The 22,071-nt window shown below is 41.6% G+C and overlaps 1 protein-coding gene across 1 annotated transcript; it reads left to right on the top strand.

Annotated features, from left to right (window-relative positions):
- Positions 1–280: 280 nt before the first annotated feature.
- jmy (junction mediating and regulatory protein, p53 cofactor) lies at positions 281–20,999 on the top strand. Its single transcript, XM_070925004.1, has 10 exons — positions 281–1,159; positions 8,131–8,304; positions 16,439–16,589; positions 17,152–17,321; positions 17,716–17,881; positions 18,458–18,648; positions 18,748–18,834; positions 19,084–19,179; positions 19,278–19,815; positions 20,683–20,999. The coding sequence occupies exons 1-10, from the start codon at positions 281–283 to the stop codon at positions 20,997–20,999; spliced, it is 2,769 nt and encodes a 922-aa protein (XP_070781105.1).
- Positions 21,000–22,071: the final 1,072 nt, after the last annotated feature.

Below are 22,071 nucleotides of genomic sequence, written 5' to 3' on the forward strand. Positions count from 1 at the left end.
GACCGTTAGGAGGGACAACGACGTTAACTGCGTTTTCTCCAGCTCGCGCGCAGCTGGCAGCGGGTAAACAAAGCTGGAGAGCCTTTGTTTCACCTCCTAGTTTAGCTAGTCGGTTTGTTCGCTTCAGCTACGCCAAATTTTACTTTTCCAGCTGGCGTCTAACGTTAGCTATCCTTAGCTAGCAGTAGCCTTTAGCCTCGACATCAGAAGAGATTTTTTTTTTTTTTTTTTTTTACTGGCTAGCGTTAATCTACTTGTCTTTTTTTACTGGCTGGATGAGATGTCATTCACGATGGAGGATAACTTGGAGTCCGGATGGGTGTCCGTCCGACCCCGAGTCTTCGACGAAAAAGAAAGGCATAAATTTGTCTTCATCGTGGCCTGGAACGACATCGAGGGAAAGTTCGCCATAACCTGCCACAACAGAACCGTACAGAGACGTAGCACTTTTCTGGACCCGCTCCTCGACGGCGCCGCCGCCGTTTTGCTTCCTGCCCCCGGTGCCTCCGTGGCAGAAAAACGCACAAAAAGTCCTGTCACGACGAAGAAAGATGAAGTCTGCCAAGCGGTTAAAGTTAGACCACACTCTGTCCCCAAAGGAAAACCCACAACAAAGACAGTTGTTGGAGACAAGAAGGCTTTAAAAGCCGGTAGCTCAAAATCATCCGAGTGTGTCAGTCACACATTAGGCTCCTGGGATATTGTGACACCGAAGGTAATAGATATGGAGATCCTAGACCCTGTGGATGTCCCGCTCTCTCCGGATGATGCAGACCCAGAGGACAGTGAGGGCAGCGGGCGTGAGGACTTCAGCTGGGCCGGGCTGTTCTCCTTCCAGGACCTGAGGGCGGCCCACCTCCAGCTGTGCGCCGTCAACTCGGACCTAGAGCCGTGTTTACCCTCGTTTCCCGAGGAGCAGTCTGGCGTGTGGACTGTGCTTTTCGGTGCCTCCGGGGTGTCGCAGCGGGAGACGGACGCCCTGTGCTACCAGCTGCAGGTGTACCTGGGTCATGCCCTGGATACCTGCGGCTGGAAGATCCTCTCACAGGTGCTTTTCTCCGAGGGCGACGACACGGAGGAGTACTACGAGAGCCTGAGTGAGCTGAGGCAGAAAGGCTATGAAGATGCTCTGGAGAGGGCCAAACGACGCATGCAAGAGGTGAATTCACATGTATTTGCTTTTCATGTAGTTTAAGTTATGTTTTGTAAATGCACGTGGGATATGACTATTGGCACTTGATGTAGTGAGTTCATAGAAGTATTTAACGTCAGCCCTATATTATATGGAAAGGCACTTTTCTAGGAGGGTCAGGACAACCGCAGACTGATGAGATCCCAAAGAGCATGTAGTTTTCGGAGCATAATTGTGCCTCACGGTCTGCTTATTCTCCTCCTCTTCCTTTGTCCCCCCCCTTGTGATCTACCATCTGTTGCTGCACGTTCACAGGCCTGAAATATGATCTGGTCCGGCCAGACATCACACTCACAGTTGGCTGGACTGTTTTTAAAGGGAGTTACATAGAAACAGGAGAACAATTAGAGGTGGAGTTACCCCACAGCTGTTGAGATTGTTTCAGTGTAAGTCCAGACAGCTGAGGACATGTATTTAGCTCAACGAGCATGTAAGAGGCTAACGTATATTTTCATTCATGCCTGTAGGAAATGTGCCAAATATCACCTAGCTGTTAGAGTGACAACTGTTCACTATTAGATTCTACTGTGGTGTCTAAATAAAATCATGGTCCTGAACTGAGTCACTATCTGTGTTTTTGAGAGGAGACAGAGCCCGAGGCAAAGTCTCTCATCTCCTCTGTTGTTCTTGTTCAACTGATTGACACACAAAGAACACAAACAGCTGGTGAAGGGCTTGGCCCAACCAGGAAGAAATTATTTAATGACGCCTCACTTGATTCTTTGAAGGCGATAGTGATCACTTTGTTGCACCTGATTTTATTAATATGACAAGTCATCACATAGATATGATCTGCTTTAGTGTATAAAATCTAGTTGGGCTGCAGCTAATCGATTTATTCATTCTATATATAAGATGTCAGAAAATAGGGAAAAATGGTGGCTATAATTTCCTCAAAGTTTACTATCATGTCTCAAAATACTTGTCAATTAATTTCCTGTCGATCGATTAATCGACTAATCGTTGTGGCTTGTTATGTTGTTGATTCTCTGCTGCAAGTGAGGGATGACTGATTCTGTGTTTCTGGAAAACTTTGCCAAAACAAGGATGATAAGGGAGGTCAAATGATTTGCCGCTTAAATGATTAGTAGATATACAGGAAATTAATCTGTATTATTTTGGTAAAATGAGTGTGTTTACATGTGCACAAGTATCTTGGTTTTGATGGGGAAGTGTTGTGCATGTAAACATCATATCCTGGTGTCAGAATCCTGGATAAGTCCTTTTCCCGGTTTTGAGGAACCTGGATATGCTACCTGGAGTACTCCGATAGAAACCAGGATACTGTTGCATGTAAACACCTGATCCAGATTCTCTGTAGGTACAGAACATATTGGCTGAGATGGTGAGACGTCAAGACACAACTGCACAGAGACGTTTTATATATAATTGTAAATTCAATATCTTTTTGGTTTTGGACTTTTGCTCAGACAAAAAAAGCAACTTGAAGACGTCACCTTGGGATCTGGGAAAATGGGGATGGGACAATTTTCACTATTTTCTGTCATTTTTTGGACTAAAAGATAAATCGATGAATCAAGAAAACAATGGGCAGATTAAACGATAATGAAAATAATCCCCAGAAAACAACAGAGACATCAGTGTCTTCATATGTTGTGACATGCAGTTGTTTGTTAAATGTTTTGAATCTTTTTGTCCAACTCATTTACATACATGGAAGACCACAAAATTAGAAACACACCATGATATAATGCAATCCAGAGCCACACCAGAAACTGCAGCCTCAGAAATCATCACTCTGAGATGGTGTCAACAACAACAGAGGTTTTATTTATTACAGTTTTATTGGATTGCACGTGTTTCCATCTTCTAGCCAGTAAGTCCATTCTTGATAAGCCTTGACTACAGGTAATATAATAAGTAAGCAGAGAGCTGACCTGGTCCCAGCTCTTAAAGAGGCTGTAGTCTAGACTTAATGACAGAGGAAGAAAGAGGACACACGTTTTACTTCTGTTAAAGTAAAATGAGTACAGTGACTGACTACAGTAATATATTCACTTAATAATGTACTGTAGAGCTGCAGCATTTAGTTTATTATTCAATTAGTCAATCTAGAGGCAATTAATCAACAATTTAGTCGATTTCTTAATTTTTCAAGCAGAACTGTCCAGAATTTCCTGGTTACAGCTTCTCAAATATGAGGATTTGATGCTTTTCTCTTTCATATATGAGAGTTAACTGAATGTCTTTGTGTTTTTGGACTATTAATCGAATACAACTAGTTGTCTAAATACATTACGTTGGGCTGTGGGAAAATATAACAGACATTTTGCATTAATTGTTTAGACAAAATGATTAATTGAGAAAATGATAATGAAAGCACCAGTGTGCTGTGTACCTCATACAGCTCTTCTAACACTAATTACTATGAAGAAGAGACTACAGACTTGGATTAAAATATTATGGGATTAGAAAGTATAAGGAGAGAGCATTACTTGAAGATGCTTACTGGCTCTGTGAGTAGTAGCCCGGAGCTCAGTCTAGCACTCTACTACTACTGATGGTGTTTTTGTTGGTGTGTATGGAGAATCAGTTTATTACAAAATACAGCCCCAATCTCAACCCCATTTGTGATGGTAACTGGGCCGAAGATGCAGAATGATTGACTAGTGGAAAACGCTCCACAGATGTAGGGCATGCACTGTCAATCATTGACCAGAAACGTATAGTTTTTCCTTATCTGTGGCCAGTTGTTAAACAGAATTAGGCTAACAGCTCTCCTACAGTAAGCCTGACACGTTTCAAGCTAATATTTACATTTGAATGGCTTTGCTGGGCTCTTTGCAGGTGTTCATGGGTGATGATCATGTAAAGCAAGTGAAAACCGATGAAACATTAACCAAACTTGTAATGAGGGGTGACTAAAGAAGCTTGATGCTTTACATTACAGTGTTTGGTATCGAACATAAAGATGAGAGTGTAATGCAAACCTTTACAATCTGTACAAGTTACGACACCCTCTATCCTTAGACCCTCAGCAGGAGTAAGAAAAAAAACTCCCCAAAAAACTTTTTTAATGGGGTGGAAAGTCGCGTAGAGGAACAGAGGAGGGACAGACTTGCAATAGATGTTGTATCTCCAGAGTAGACGGAAAAAAACAAAGTAAAATTACATTAAATGAAGAAAGAGAATGACAATATAGAAGAATATGAATCTGAGAAAACGTCAAACAACACCGGTTGGACCTGGGCCGGACACGTATCGTCAGAGCTGCAGCTAACAATTATTTTCATGATTGATTCATTTTTTTGTCTATAAAATGTCAAACTGAGAACCGCTTATCACCAGAGCCCAAGGTGACGTCTCCAAATCCAAATCCCAAAGATATTCAACTTCGAAAGCAGAGAATACACACAGTTAAGAAGCTGATACCAACAAATATGTTACCCTAACAATCACAGTTAATCGATTATCGAAATAGTTGCTGATTAATATGTGTGTAATATCAATCCTGTCAGTCATGAGAAATAAACAGTGGCTGCATTTTTCCATCCACAGAATACACTGAGAATGTAAAACACCTGCATTACACCACATTAATATTAGATTATTATTATCTATCGTGTCCTTTTTCCCTGATGTAGAAAATTGAATTGTGTGTTTCTGCCAAGTGTGGCGTCTCAGGAGAAATGCAAAGATCTGAGTCACAGATGATAGCGAGTCCTTCATAAATGAAGTTGGTGTGTATGTGCCCACAGTCTTTGTTTGTCATGGTGAGTGTGCACGTTAGCCGCAGATGCCGCTGTGGGATTAGTCTGCATTACTGCAGCTTTGTGGGACATTTTAGTTTGTTTACATTACACGGTTCACATTGGGGTATGCAGGTAGTTTTTATCTTGTTACCCACTAACACACATTTATTTGCACTACAACTAATGCACGTGTTGCCAACTTGTTGTGTCGTGGTGGCAGCTCTGCATAAAACATTGAGTGCTATTTGTGGGAAAGATAACTGGTATTTCCTTTTAGACTCATTTAGAATTTTATAGCCTGTAAATGGCATTCAGTCCATTCAAAGAGCTATTAAACACAGTGTCTGCTCAGATCAAGGCGTGTTCCTCCTGTGAGATATTTCAATTAAAAGGCAGAGAGAAAAGTACTCCAGCAAGACGGAGCAGATTTAGCACCAACAAACTGGAAGAGTTAGTCCTGATGATAGGGCTGCAGCAGCTATGCTAGAGCTCATATCACTCAGAGCGTCCTGTAATTGTGTACTCTTGGCACATTGAAGGGCTTTCTGTAGACTCAACAGTGAGAAATAAGTTTTAATGTTATGCCATTTTTCTTATGTTTAGTGAGTAGTTTTGTTTGGGGAAAAAACGCAAAGCAATGTTGTCCACGACAAAAGTGTAAAATATTCAAATTCAAGGTGAGGTATGAGACCACATAGGCTGCTTTCAACTCAATGAAACAGTAATAAAAGACATTGTCATGAAGTCACCAGACAGCAATGAAAATCGAGAGTTACCAACATGATAAAGGGGATAAAACATGAAGGTGTCTAAACAAGTGATACAAGAGCTATGTGAAAAGATGAAGCTATGTTTAGGGGCCTAGATGGTTCTTGTGACTCTAGACCAGAATTGTGGACGGCCATGAGAGCTCCACTCAACTAAACTAGGTGTTAATTTAGTTCACTTTTGCTTGGAAACATTTATTTTAATGACAGAATTTAGTAAAAACGATAGCATGACTTTCATCGGAAAATATCGCCTTTGTTTCCAGTACACTGGCCCTGCACACACTCAATATCACCTGGGGCAGAATCAATCGAAAGTGACTAATTGAAATAGCTTATTTTGTCTGACCAACAGTCCCAAAACCCCAAAGATATTCAGTGTTCACTTACAACAAAGAAAAGCGGCAAATCCTCACAATTGGGAAGCTTGGGATTTAAGTTGTGAATGTTTGGCACTTTTGGTTGACTTACATAATACAAAATACAAAATAGCTGCATGTCTTTATTCATTTCCTGTTGGTCAGCTGATTGTTTGGGCTCTAATTAAGACGGGTAATCCTGCTGCCTTTTTGAAGTGACACCAAGCAGCCGCAGGCCCTCTGGCTTCTTGCATTTCGTCATCAACAAAGAGATTTGACCATGTAAATACAATTACAGCAGGAAATGAGAATGTTACAGTATAAAGAAGAAGCTCTGTCTTCAAAGGAAGTAGTAAATGTCAGTCCAGTGTCAGTGATTTATTTATTGAAGTTTAAATAGCACATGAATACTTTGCCTAGCTGGTGCCCAGGCAGGAGTCAGCTCATTTAGCCCAGGGGTTTTCCTGGCTAGCAGCGACTGCAGGGGCAGGGAGTCGTTGTACGGTTGGCCAGTGGTTACCAGGGAGACACAGACCCAAGGTAAACAGTAGGAGCAGTGTTCGAGCTGAATCGTGCAGTGTCTGCCCCAGTCCCCAACGTGGAGGGCTTTGGAAAAGCAGCCTGGAGTTAATATAAGAGTCTCTATTCATATCTATGGCTCCTTGCAGAGAGAAGAGCACTTTATTCACTGCTTTTGACGAAGATTGGGTGGTGGCACATTTCAATATTATCTGAGGCAGAAGTGAAGGAGAAGTATTGTCCCTGTGTGAATTGGAGCTACTGGTTTCTGAGAGCTGGGAGATGAATTGTATTTGTGTGTACAATAGCTGTTTTGATAGCGTTTATCTCAGGAACAATGAACAGTCTGTGGATAGCAGGACATATGGTATGAATCAGCAACAGTTGGGGCCAATTTATTCTCATTGTACTACACTCAAACAATGTATTTTATGGTATCATTCCTGACCACACACACACACACCCCCGAGTGCCTGCACTCGTACGTGCACTCTCTCACACTCTTTACTCTCGCTTTTATAGATGAGGCCTGGATTGTTTCCTTGAGCTTTGAAAGAGCTTTTTGTTTAGGACTCATTGTAATCATGAATTAGTCAGAATTAGACTTACTACACACTAAAATCCAGTTTTTCCATCGAATTTAGCAAAGCTAGCATGACTTCCTTGGTCCTTTTTGTTTGTTTATAACTAATGCTATTAAATTGGCTGTTTTGTTGTACACCTGACAATATTTTCTGGTAATATATCAAAAGTGTGTCATTTTTTCATGGAGTTTTTTACTATATTGGATGTGTTTTTTAAAGGTAGTTCTGATTACATTCTTTATTTTTTTTGTCAACAAATCCCATGAAAAGATCACAACCAACAATAAATGTATCCTACTAACAAGTGTTGTCTGTGTGGCCATTGACCTCCATCAACTTACCATGAACACACAGTTAGTTTATTTTTACTCCATCCCACATACCTGCTGCTGGTGATACTCACTAAAGCTGAAAATAGTCTCCAACAAATAAACTATTTACTTCCTTTGATGTTTAATCAATGAAAAAATTAGAAAATAATTGTTAGTTGCAGCCCTAGTCAATTACTTTCTCGATTAATCGTTTGGTTTATAAATTGTGAAAAATACTGTTATAATCTCTTAAAGCCAGAGTTGATGTTTTCAGATGTCTTGTCTTGTCTGACCAACAGTCCAAAACCCTTAAAAATTGTTTTACTATCATATAATACTCAGAAAACCAGTGAATAGTCACATTTGAGAAGCAGGTGCCAGTAAATGTTTGACATTTTTGCTTGAAACAAAGACAAACAATTAATCGATTTTCAAAGTTGTTGCTGATTGAGTTTCGCCTTTAAAAAAATGTATATATTTGTGACAAATGTTTAAAGATTTATTATGTATTCAGTAGGAATCAATAGACTTGAGTGCCACAGTCTGGCTGGGGAAGTTGGACAGAATTAAGAGACGGCTGGACATATTGTTGGTTTTGGTCCTTTTTTGGCAAAAAGAAAAAGTCCTACATCTCTGCATGCACCAGTTTCCCAGTTACATCTCCTCTCTTCATGTTTTGTCCCAGGTGTTGGACAAACACAAAGCCATGGACAGCATGGTGGAGCTGCTGCAGGTGTACCCCGAGGAGGATGAGGCGTATGGAGAGCTGCTGGAGGCAACAACTCAGCTCTACCACTACCTGCTGCAGCCTTTCAGGGACATGAGGGAACTGGCAATGTTGCGCAGACAGCAGATTAAGGTAATACACACACACAGATACCATCTGTTTTAGGGCTTGATATAAGTAGGTTTAGACCTCACTGTAGCCGGCTAACTGGTGTGTCCTGGAACACACTTTGACTTGTATCAGATTGCCTCTCTACTACAGTGTGCTTCACAAGTTACAATGCTATTTTTGTGGTTTGGCGGTTTTGAAAGCCAAGGTTAGCGCTGGGAAACGAGCCCTGAACCACTGCATGGTAATGTCCTCCACTGAGCCTAGCCTCCTAAACCCACTGTAATGACATTAGCATTAGTTGCTGAGGGTACGTGTGGTGATGATGATGGTGTAGTAGCCGCTCTGTACCCTGTAGCTTTGCATCTGGGGGCTGTGGAGGGCAGAGGATCAGCCAGAGAGGCTTTTTCCCCCCCGCCCAGAGCGGCTTAACAACCAGCATAAGTATTATTACAGCAGCCACTAAAGCACTCAGTAATTCTGCAGCCTCAGCACAGTCTTCTGTTTTCCACACTCGTTTTCCACTCCATCTTTGTTGTTTTTCTTCATTAGAGGCTTGAAAAGGGAACTAAATCCGCAGACTAATCTCTACTGTCTCATGGCCTTCATAGAGTCTTAGCACATGCCTGGTGGAGCCAGTAGGTCAGGGTTCTTCACATTCCAAGTGCACTTGTTCAGGAAGACGTTATATTTGTTAATATTGAAATACAACAGCAGAATACTGGAAATGCATTAACTTGGCCACATTTATCGATATCACCATGTTACCCGGTCCTGATAAAGGAATGTCAGCTAAAAGGATAGCTAGAAGGACTCAGCGAGTTACAGTGTGGGTTTTTTAGCCAATATTTCTTTACATTTTGGCAAATAGGCCATTAAAAGTATGCCAAATTAACTATTAGTAGTTCCTGTTTGCAATGTATCCATGGATGTACAGACAGCTGTCACTGGATTACTTTGATACTGAAGAAAACCTAAAAACATGATGATTCTCAGGCAAGTTCTGGAGTTTCACGGCGTGTCGTTTGTCTACAATTTCGAAACAGATTTATGGACCTTTTATTTGCAGCGTATCAAATCATCAAAGTGCAAGTCACACTGAATCAAAAAAATATGTGCATCATGTCTGTGTGTGCTGCTCTTAATGATGACCATGCTGTTCAGCTCCCCCATCCTGCCCCTGACTGTTTTAAAACCTCTTTCCTTTGTGGTATTGTTAGCAGAAAGCAGTGCACAGGCCCTACACACTCAAATAAAATGATGACAGTGAATGTAATTCACTGTGTAATTAACAGGGAGTGATTTCGGATGCAGCCTTTGTACCTGAGAAACCGCCGCATACAGGTGTGTCCATTCCACATAACTTCACCTCACAGTCAGACAGGAATCTGGTAACTCATGGAGAAAAAGTGTGCCAGTGGTGGTGAGAGAAGAGAGGCAAAAATAACCGGCTTATCCCACAGTGAGAAACGGCATGAGCAGAACAAAGTCTGTCTCTCTTTAGCCAGAGTGGTCAGCGACTCCTTATCAAGCTTGTGTTAGACTGGGTTGTGCAACCTGTGGCGGCTTTGATATCATGTTACACAGTACTGAGTGCTGTTTAACTGGACTCGTGCTCTCTCCTCATCTCTGTATCTGACTTCTCTCTCATAGACGCTCTCAGTCAGTCACCCTCTGTTGTGTTGTGAGTACTTTCCCGTCTCTGAACTACATTCCTCACGCAGCACGCAACACAAGTGACTGGCTGTGTGGGTGCGTTTTTTTACGAGTGTGTATCACGATGGTATTTGGGTTTTTGGGTGGGTGCTGATCTAAATTAAGAAATTTCACTGACTCGCCAAAATTTATGTAGCACATTTTTCTTAAAGGACTGGTCTGGTGATATTTTTGTTATTGTCAACAGATCCCATGAAAAGACAAAAAAACAGCAATCAATTGATTGATTGGTATTGTTTCTTGTATATAAAGGCTGATATACAGTAGCTTAGTCCCCTGTGCCATAGAGCTCCATTGTTGTCCAAACACTAATTAAAAACCGCACTGTAGTTTATTTTGACTCAAGCCCACAAATACTGTCCTGCTGCCCCAAATACTCACTAGAGCATCAAATGTGGATTAATCCGCTGCTTAAAATAGTCCCCAACAACACTATTTACTCCTGTTTGAGATATATTTGCTAAAAACCACAGTGCCCAGCTGTTTTATGACATCATTTAGCCTTTTTTAAGAATTTAACTGTATTTGTGTTTTTAAAGGTGACAGATTCATTCATTGTTGGTGTTTCATGGGATTTGCTGATAATAATAAAAAAAAAATAGAATATCACTAACTGACTTTAACTAATGATGAAAATGTAAATGTAAATATTGATGTAAATCAATAAATCTCCAGATTATTTTCTCAATTAATCTTTCGCGCTATAGAGCTTCAGAAAAATGCAGCCCAAAAGCCAAAGATCTTTGGATTAATATTAAATCTTGCTGATATCTTAAAAAAAGATCATAATTTGTTGAAAATGTAAAACCTTCCCGGAGATCTGGCTCCTTCCTGTGCAGCTTTCTATATAGTTATCAGGGTTTTCTTAGCTCGAGCTTGAGACTTTACACAGAAAACCTTTAACAGAAAGTTAAAGATTAAATGTAACGAGTGTCTCATTTGGAGAAGAAATGTTTGGATGGTACGAGTCTCACCTGACGACTGGAGGTGTGCAACCCTCTAACCGTTCTGCTTGTTTCTGACATGCTTTGTGGAGCTTCCCGAGAGTCTGAACTCTGTATAATGCCAAAGTTTCCAGCTCTACCACCTGCTACCCTCAGGGCGATCCAACGGCTGAAAACAAAGCTGTATGCAAATGAATCCTTGATGCTGGTATAGGCGCTTGGCTTCTCCTGAACTGATGAGTCAGGGGGATCATGGCGACGCTCTCCTTTTTGTGAGGAAAGGGAGGGAGAAGGAGTCGGGAAACAGGATGCCTTTCATTTACATACAGTTTGCATCCTACTAAATGTCGCAAAGTTGAGGTGAAAAAGACTCGAGCACCTGAGTATCAGTAGTTTGCGATAATAGCAGGCTATCCTGATTTCATCTGCAAGTGTGAAAACGACACGTGTGAGGTTGTTGTAAAGCCACCACAGCGCTTTAAGATGAAATGAACTGGAATTAAGATTCAGCTTGTCGACCGGAGACAGTAGAAGGAGTGTTGATCTAGATGATTTGTTGGGTCAGGAGGAGTTAATATACAGTTTTTAGCTGTGATATTTCAAAGTTGTTGTATTACTACACAAAGTTTTACAGTGAATTAGGGCTATAACTATTGACTTATCTGCCGATTACTGTCTCTCTGAGTTATCGTTTGGTGTACAAAATGGCACTAAATGTCAAAATGACATCTTCAAATTGCTTGATTTGTCCGACCAACAGCCCAGAATCCAAAGATATTCAGTTTTATTTAAAAAATCATCATCTTTATGTTGATAGATGACTGTTGATGTTGAGGTGAAGTCTTTCTACTCATCACATCTAAGCTCAGCTGAATGAGTGAAAGGAGGAGCAGATGGAGCAGTGAATGAATGAATGAATGAATGAATGAATGAATCACCAACAAAGAGTGTCAGGTATTTTGGTGAATGGTGCATTGTTGGATGGCCCTGTTGCATGTTGGAGCGGTGCAGTGTCGGTGTCCTGTTGACTGGAAGGTCATAGGGCAGCCATGAATTAAAAATGTGGTTTCTCTGTAACGTGTCTGAGATACTTTTGTACCACAGTGAGCTCCAGTTACTGTTTCACATCGACTGCACTATTACGTGGCAACAGTTGTCATCCTGGTCCCTTAAACACCTGCTCTGTTTACCTCCAGCTGTCGACCAAAGTTAAAGTTAAAGTTAAAGAGTTTAAAATATCACATAGTATAATATGCACATTAATTAGTTCTATGACCTGAATTGAAGTAAATAGTCTACCTGAGAGTTGATCTGCATTGGGCTAGATTATTATTAGGATGTACGCATACAGACATGACCACAACAGCGTTTTCTAATCAAATACTTTTACACATTTTCTGTCACAATTTTCCAAAGATGATGTCTTTAAAATGTCTTTTTTTGTCTGACCAACAGTCCAAAAGCAAAAGGTATTCAGTCCATGAGAGAAAAGCAGCAAATTTGGCTAATCGATTAAATGTTTCAGCTCTAGATTAACCAAATAATAATTTGGACTGCTACAAAGGGGCTGTAGTCTTGATCAGGTTTCATGGATTAAAAACAGCTCTCGAACATATATAGTTTCATTTCTTAAAAAGGCTAAACTAATTCCCTAAAACAGCTGGACACTAGTTTTTAACAAATATCACTCAAACAGGAGGAAACTGTGCATTTGTTGTGGACTATTTTCAGTGGCGGATTAATCCACATTTAGTGTTCCAGTGAGTATTTGGGACAGCAGGCCAGTGTATGTGGGACTGAGTCAAAATAAACTACAGTGTGTGTGTTCATGGTGATAAAGTGTGGCTCATTGATGTGTTTTTAATAGTTACTGGACAACAACGGAGCTCTATGGCCCAGAGGAAGAAGATATATCAGGCTGGATCTGTTATAAGGAAAATGGAGAACATCCACCCTGATAGAGACTTGGCTAGTTATCTGAAACTGAGTCACTCACAAACAGGCATTTCACTTGCTATTTTAACCAGATGAGATAAGGACCACCGTGACGGCATCCACGCTGTAATCCCTGCAGTTTACCACGAGAACTGGCGTCACTTCTATTTCCAGCGAGTCTGTGTTTTGTCACCGACAGCTGTTGAACAGAGGTGTGAAGGGAAGTCATTCACAGTTACATCTCCCCCGCCTCTTCCTGCCTGTTTTTTTATTCATACAGTCTTCAAAAAGACATGCCATACAGGTGTAAAACTGGTACTTTCACACATCCCGACACTAACAAAACATCAAGATTTTAGGTAACAACACTCAGATGTGCCTCAAAGCTACGACTTACATATGAAAGAATTGTGATTTATATTTGACTCCAAATCAACATGTAGGTGTATAGTAGAGTTCGCAGTGAGCTCTCTGTCTCACACTGTGTGATTGTGAGTCGTGGTGAATGAATGGAGGAGTTACTCACGAGGCAGGGGTCAGGTCAGGATTTGAGTGACACCAGTAGGTGACAGATGAGGGGGAAAGCGAGCTGATAGAAGAAGTCTGTATTATTCAGTCTGGTGTGATGTTTTTACTCACCCAGCCAAATGTACTGTACATTTTTCCATACAAATATGTCACCCTGCCTGTTTGCAGAGCAGCTTTTCAGGTTTATGTTAAACCTGCTCACTCTTTTGCACAAGAGATCTTGTTTTCTTCTTTTTTTTCTCCTGCGTTTTGGTGGCCTCATGTTGAAGTCAAAACAACAAACAATTTGGGATGTAAAAAGAATATAAAAACAAACACTCAAAAAAGACACATTCACAAAACTGTTGGCAGACGAGTTGCAGCGTGGGTAATGTAGGCGGCAGGTTTTGACCAGGAAGAAGAATGTATGGTATAAGACAATATCTCTGATTCTGCTGCATTGATTTTCATCACTTTTTGTCCGACAGTGTTACAGTAGTGTAATACTAAACTGTAAATTGTAAGTCATATTGTCCACCTGTCATTCTAAACAACTTTTGGATACTTCCAGGTAGATGAATAATTTGTTTTTGACTTCATACATAATTTGGATGGTTTTAAGACCAAGTCTCTGGAATTTGCAGCCTTTGATTTAATAAACAGTGGGTTTGTTGGTTCTTAAAGTAGTTCATTTTTCTTATGTCTCTCTTTTGAAGTCTAAAACTTGGATTTGTCTTTATTTTGTACATGTATTTCCCTATACTTCCACATTATATATAAAGGTATAAGAGCTCCTTTTCAGACATAGAGTACGTCACATTGCAGGCTTCAGGACGTTAAGTAGGCACTCATTTAATTCCTATTTGCTTACATGCTGTATGTAAAGGGTTTTCGTGGATTGGCATGTATTCATCCTCACAGTTTGCATGAATGAACACAGGAAGTACATGGAAAAACTGTTGGTGAGATTTTTATCGCACGGCAAGGTTTTTATAGACTGACCTGATATGAGAAGATTGATCTCAACGCTTTAAAATTGTCTCTTTCAGTGTTTTTTAGTTTATTAAATTGGTTTTGCACACGTGTATTTATAGGGCGGTACAAGATTTGCATTTAATTTCTCTCTGCATGTATCACATTCTGCTGCTGCTGCTCTCTTTATGTTAATCTGACTGCGTTCAATGTTGAAAGCGATACAGAAATTTTTACCAGGTCCGACCTAGTAAGATTGTGGTCTGAATAACATAAAGGGGTGCAGGTCTGAAGTGAACAACAACAAGTTTCAAGAAATCCTTAATTCCAATATGTGATGTTGCGATAAGGCGACCGAACATTCACTGGAAAAACAAGAACAAACACAAATGGATGCTTTCTGCTTTGCATGAAACCAGTTGAACAGACTGACAATCAAGGGCCAACTGGATGGAAAGATGTTAGTCTTTAGTTTGACGTGTCACACAGGTCAGCAGGGACAAAGTTAACAACAACAAAGAAGTTAAACCACAGATGCTTTTGAATGTCACAAGTGTCAAAGGCAGTGTGACATGTCACCAGGTCTGAAATCTCTCTGCCATTTGTTCCTCTGCGGGTGTTAAATTTTGGCTTTGGTCTTCAGATGTGTTCACATGTAGGCGCAGCTCTTTGGTTCTGCATCCTCTCTGTTAAAGATACTTAAACAATGAGATCACAGCTTTAAGTGATCCCAGTTAATATTTTCTTTCTCTCATTCCTGAAGAGACTGAGACTTTTTCTCTCTGGTCTCTGACATAATCTCTCCTCCCCTGCATGCTCCCGGTTTCACCCCAAAACCACTCCCTGTTCTTGTGCCTCACGTGCAGACAAACACACACACACACACACACACACACACACACACACACAATACAAAGCACTGAGTATGCTGGCTAACATAAATCAAGGCCTTTGAGGTTTGATTACTATGCTCTTGTTTATTTTTGAGCACCTACACACATCTGTTTTACATTGAGATATTAACATATGACTGTATGTGCATGAGGCCCTCATAGGGAGTTAATGTGTCTGTGTACATTTTGTTCCATGTGGTCTCTTCTTGGAGGGGGGGGGGTTCAGTTCTCAGTGAAGACCCAGTACAGGACTCCACGTGGCACTGCTTTTTTTTTTTTTTTTTTCTTTCACGTTTCTCACTTTTTTTTTTTTCACATGGCCTGACACGAGCTGGTGAACTCTGGTTGACATGTGATGTTGTGCCACGTAATATAAACTCCCTCCAGACTGTATTCTGATTTTTCTTGTTTTCTTTTTTAATCTAGTCTTTTATTTATTGTTCCTCCAGCCCAGTAGGACACTGGGTTAGTGTCACTCTAAACATAAACATGCACAGGCATGCCTTTGGTCACCACTCATGATTACCACCACCTGCTGTAGCTTGCTGGTATTACAGTGCACTGTAGTGAGTGTCTATACTAGGGGTTTTGAAACTGAGGCATTTAAGGTACTTTAAAACCCTCACTAAAGACATGATACACATATTCTTTGATCCAGTGTGATATCCGATATCTGATATTAATGTCCGTCAATCCGGTTAGAAATTATAGAAAACAAGACACTTCTTATAACTTCAGAACTTGCCTAAGAATCATCACGTCTTTAAGTTTTGTTCAGTATCAAAGTAATCCAGTGACAGTTTTCTGTACATCCATAGGTACATTGCAAACAGGATTTGCTAATAGCTAATTCGGCTAACTTTTAATGGTGCCAGTTTGCCAAAATATAAACAAATATAGGCTAAAAAAGTTGGAGCTCACAGCTAACTCACTTAATCCGACATTATACTTCCTGTTTACATCCCCCCAAACTTTGGCTGTGACTATTTACCAAATAGAAGAATGACAAAAACTGTTCATAAAAACGTGTCATGTTGCTCTATACATATATAATATGTGGTAATGTGGTGTTGGTGGGAAAGGTGTCAGACTTTGAAACCCCCTTTCTGTACTCTCTGTACTTTGTTATCTGTGCTGATGCTAATATTGTATGTTTCATTTGTTTTAACGACCTGCTTTGACCCCCATCAGATCTCACTAGAGACGGAGCGCCTGGGTCCTCGTCGCGTGGAGAGCCTGAGGAGAGAGGATGAGGAGTGGCAGAAGAAGGCTCACGCCGCCGTACTTTCCATACAGGACCTGACGGTCAAGTTCTTTGAAACCACGACTCGGGCACAGAAAGGTAAACACACCAAGGAGGCATTTCCTGTCTTTACTGTGGGGCTTTGTCTTTGCTGTGACCTTTTGAACCTTTTGTGTTGTATGTTTACTTAATAACAAAGTGCAGTTAACACTCCACGTAGGGATGATTTAAAACCAACATTCCCCGTCTCAGATCCTCATCTCCAACCTCTCACATATAAATGTTTTCTATAAGTCTCCCCTTCCTCCAAAAGTATTTTAATCCCCAAATCATCTCAGCTATGACCTGCTAGGAAACACGATTTCCGTTTTAAGCAGAAAGCACGCATGCACTATTGCACTTCTTTAGGGTCAATTTTAAGGCAGCAACTTATCGATTCATTTGTTGATTTAGTCGGTTTAGTTATTAAATCGATAAAACATCAGAAAATAGTCCCAGATGGCATCTTCAGGTGTCTTGTTTTGTCTGAACCCAAATATATTCAGTTTAGAATGATATAAAACAGAGAAAATAAGATTATCACATTGGAGAAGCTGACAACAGGCATAATGAACTGAGTCCATTTCTGACAATTATATATTGTATATTGTATGTGTTGCAGCTTTGTATGAGCGGATGCGTGCTGACCAGAGGAAGTTTGGCAAGTCGGCGTGGGCAGCAGCAGTTGAGCGCATGGAGCGGCTGCAGTACGCCTTCTCCAAAGAAACTCTGCAGCTGATGAGGGCCAAGGAAATCTGCATGGAACAGAGGAAACATGGCTTGAAGGAGGAGGTAAACTGATGTCAGCCATCATTGTGTGTGCCGGTGTCTTAAGAATCTCATGATACTCAGTGAGAGACATAAACACTTGGCTATGGACAAGTTGAGAGAGAAGGGAAAAAAGCAAGATAATGGTCGTCGGAAAGATGACCTCATGGCTCAGACATCCTGCTATGGAGTGAATAACATCCTGGTGTACAACAGTGGAAATGACTCATTTGGAGTGACTGTTGGGGTCAAATACTTACATGTGTAAATACATAAAAACTGCAAAGTATTTGGAGAGAACAGGAACACTGCCTCGGGTTCAGTTTCCACTTATGTTAAAAACACATGCTCGGTCAGGAGGCATCATGAGCCCTTTGGTCTGCGGTAGAGTGATACAATTGTGTGGCTGTGGTTCTAGATGCAGAGTCTGCAAGGTGGGGAGGATGCCATGCTGCGTCTGGACCAGCTGGAGGCGCTGTACTACGAGTTGCAGCTGCAGCTGTATGATATTCAGGCAGAGGTGCTGCGCTGTGAAGAGCTGCTGCTCACTGCACAGCTGCAGAGTCTGCGGAGGCAAATGACAGGTGAACATCTGTTTAAGGTTTTTGTGACAGACTGTGATGATTGACAGACAGATTGTCCGATATATTGATTTTTCATTGTCTTCAATAAATCTAGTCATAGCTGAGTTCTGGAAAACTGAATTAAATGAACGAGATCTTTTTTGAGTCTCAAGAGGCCGTACTTTCAATTATTTTTATACAAAGACAGTAAATGTTTTGATCCCAGTCTAGTCTTTATTTAGTTTAGTTTATTACATTTATTCATGAGGTACCTTGTACAAAAAACATTAATCTCATACAAAGAGAAGACATATACTGCACCACATTTAGCTACCAGCTGAAACCAGGCGTTTCTTTGCAGTGTAACTACGCTCCTTCTTAAAAAAGGAAAAACAAAACATTTTATTAAAAACTGAAGATATAAATAGTAACTTTAATTCAGATTTGAAGCTCCTTAACAGTTAAATGAACAATAGTTTGGTCACAGCTCGTTCCTTTTCTGGTGTTTAATACCAACTGTATAAACTAAAGGCCTGCACAGGCAGCGTTCAAAACGTTTTGATGCATTTTGATGAATCTGTTTTGGTGTTGCATCAGAGCGACAGGATGAGGTGGTGTACTACGATGCCTTTGAGAGTCCTGATGCCATGAAGGGTGACGAAGATCCTGCAACCCCGCCGTCCCCCCTCAGAGACGAAGACCTCAGCGTCCTACAGCAGAGGACGCGTCAGCTCGAGGCCCGCAGGGGCCGCATCACTGCCAAGAAAGTCTACCTCAAAAACAAGAAGGTAAATGATAAAGATGATCAACAGGCTGAAGAAGACATCTCTATAACGGCAGCACTGGTTAGTTTAGTGCATCATTTATGTGCTTTTTGTCTTGAATAGGAAATCTGTATTGTCAGTCACAACCAGAAGATACAACAGCGACAAGGTAGCCATGCTGACGGCGACTGCCTGCAGACACTGCAACAGGTAGGACTGGAATATTTATCAGTCTGTGGCTGCTTCCGAAAGGATGCACACACCGTTAATGAGCATTGTCAGTGTTGCTCAGTATCACGTTCATGAGTTTTAAATAAAGTTTGAAGAGTTTGTTTGCACTGAACCAACAGGTTAGGATAAACCAATCAATCAATCAATCAACTACTTTAAGTAAAAGAGTTGATTAAAAACAATCAGACGTGTCACTACATCTGATCTACTTTGTTGTTTCCTGTAAAGGGAGGAGCCGCTGAGGAAGAAGATGAAGTCAAGAGTAATGCCAGAGTGAGGCAGGAGAGGCAGAGGACTCTGGACAGACTTCGCAGCCTCAAACAGGTGAGGTCTCAGATGTCCACGGACTCCTAATCTTTGACCTCTGACTGATGCTCGTCTCCCTCCCTTTGCTAACCTCCTTTTGTTGACTCCCCATCCAGCGTTATCCAGGCCAGGTCACTGTGAAGTCCAGCCGGCTGCGTCTGAGCCAGACTCACGTCCGGAGGAGAGCCGGACAGCAGCCCAGCACTCAGGCGGCCGGCGTTCAGACCGACTGCATCTCAGACCTCCCAGAACTCTCTGCTCCTCCTCCTCCTGACTCCTGCGGCTGCGACAGCGTCTCTTTACCGACAGTTGAACTCGAAACTCTCGACTCTTCACCTCCTTTCCTCTCACTGCCTCCCCTCTCAGCCTCCCCGTCTATTCTTTCACTGGGTCCTCCTCCCCCGCCTCCTCCGCCACCTCCTCCTCCTCCCCCGCCCCCTCCACCACCTCCTCCCTCAGAGGAGCAGCAGCAGGGTGAGGGGAGGGAGAAGAATGCCACAGACAGCCCAGTGCGGCACCATACATGCGAATCTGAATCTCCCTCTATGCCGCTGGCGCCGTTTTCCCCTCGATTCTTCGACAGCAGTCAGCTGATGACAGCAAGGACGAAGCTGAGGAAGACCGCCTCGCTGGACTCGTCACAGTGGCGGAGAGGTGAGGAAGAAACGCACATCATAACAAATATAAAAAGTCTTTGGTTAAAGTTACAGTCCTTAAGATTTCAGTCCTGGTTTACTTGGCGACACCTGTGGTTACTGGTGGAAATACTACAGGTCCCAGAACAAAGTCGTGTTTTAATAAAGACGTCAGTCAATCATTGGCCTTTCTCCGTCATGCCACGATGCAGCAGGACTCAGTAAAAGAAGTTAGCCGCCTTGCTGAGGAGTTGTGCGGGTCTGCAGCCTGTCGAGAGCTCACTCCAGCTGCTCCTTCTCGATCCATTCCACTGTTAACAGTGAAAAAACATGACAAAAATGTCCATGTCTTGTTTTGTAGATGCCTTTTTGATGATCGATCGTGGTCAGCGCTGACCTCTGTGACAAATAAAGTGCGTTTCCTGTGACGGCTTCACAATAAAAGCCACCCCGTTTGCGTTAGCAGTAACTTAAAGCTCTGCCAGGGTCGAATAATAAGAATAAAGTCGATGAAATTAAATGAAAATGTAAGTGTCTACAGTAAGGATGCAGACTACTCGGAAGCAAGATTAAAAAGTTGAGGTGGATGTTTATGTGCAGGTTGTTCCACAGTTTTGGCTCCTAATAAGAGACGTCTGCCTCTCTGTGTTGTTGGTACATTTAATGTTGTGTTCGTTGACCTAAGACAGCGGCCACGAGTAAGTCTTAAGGCGCCAAACCATCCTTACAAACTAATAAGGATTATAACTTTAACTCATTTGTATGAAAGGTATCTGTTTCATTGGTTAATCCATCTTTCTTTTTATCCACTTTATTAAATTAGATTCTATGTGTATTCAAAAGTTCTTAAAAAGTAAAACTAACTGTGGTGTCGGTGTGTCTGCAGCGAGCTCCCCCATGGACGAGGTGCTGGCCTCCCTCAAACGGGGCAGTTTCCACCTGAGGAAGGCCGAGCTGCGAGTCCTGGCCCCCGACCCGGACGACGACAGCAACAACATCCTGGCTCAGATCAGGCAGGGCGTCCGGCTGAAGAAGGTACGGACCCGGCCGGAGCAGCAGCGTCACGCCAAGAGCTTCCCGCACTCTGCTGACGCTCTGACCCGCAGCATCCACGAGGCTCTGAGGAGAATCAAAGAGGCCTCGCCCGAGTCCGAGTCCGAGTCCGAGGACGAAGGCCTCCCGTGCACTGACTGGGAGAACTAGTTCGGCTTATTGGAAGAATATTTTTAAAACTCATCTTTTATGGATTTGTGGAGCCGAAACGAAGAGAAACAACGGCTCGAATCAAGCGGACAAGCCGGGGTTAAATCACCTGGAGACGCCTCGGTGCGATTTGAACAAAAACCCTTGATTTTTTTTTATACCAGCTCAGAAGTGTTTTTGTTTTTTCATACTTCTGCGTGTTGTTTGTAAAGATGGACCACTAATCTTTTCTTTTTTTTAATGTTCTTGTTGTTCTTGTTGTTGTTATTGCTGTGGCACTCTTGGCGAGGATACAACCTCTAACCTCTCATTATGTCGGAGTCGTACTGTAGCTTGCTGTGATGGGTTTGTTTTAGAAGTGAGTGTTTTGTTTTGACGTTTCTCTCACTTACAATGACTCAACTCTTCACTGAATACGTGTGCTGTACACTTTTACATTCAACTACACGACAACCATTTGTAACTGTACATACAAACGTCTAAACATGTATGCAGGATACAATTCCCACTTCCTTTTTAAAGGAATAGTTTGACATTTTGGGAAATGCAGCTGATGGAAGTAGCTTCATGTTTAGCATACAGAATGAGAGTGGTATCGATCTTCTCATGTAACTTTCTCCCAAAATGTCCAATTCTTACTTTAATTTGCTAATTAGGGTCATTTTCATCATCCTGGTGGGAAGAAAAGAATGTCAGAATTGGCATTGATTTGTGTATTTAGCAAATCAACTATGTCTGTTCTGGCATTTTCACTTTTCAAATGATAAATAGAAATATATACATAAAAAGTAAAATATGATATATAACAAGAGGGAGACTGAAATTGAGTTTGATGTCCTTCCTCCACACACAGCTCATGAAGGCAGTTAAGGTGCACAATTTGCAGAAATCGCACTCCTTCTCTGAACCATAACTTGGTCAAATCTGAACACGCAGACATGATAGACATATTTTTAAAATCAGTGTGAGTTACATTTCACGAGGATATACTTATTACTTACTTCAATATCCGCCGCGAATAAACATCCATAAAACTTCTTAGAAATCACAGAAAGAAAGACGCTTCTTATAA

Source organism: Enoplosus armatus, chromosome 18 (genome assembly GCF_043641665.1).
Source record: "Enoplosus armatus isolate fEnoArm2 chromosome 18, fEnoArm2.hap1, whole genome shotgun sequence".
NCBI classification, from domain to species: Eukaryota; Metazoa; Chordata; class Actinopteri; order Centrarchiformes; family Enoplosidae; genus Enoplosus; species Enoplosus armatus.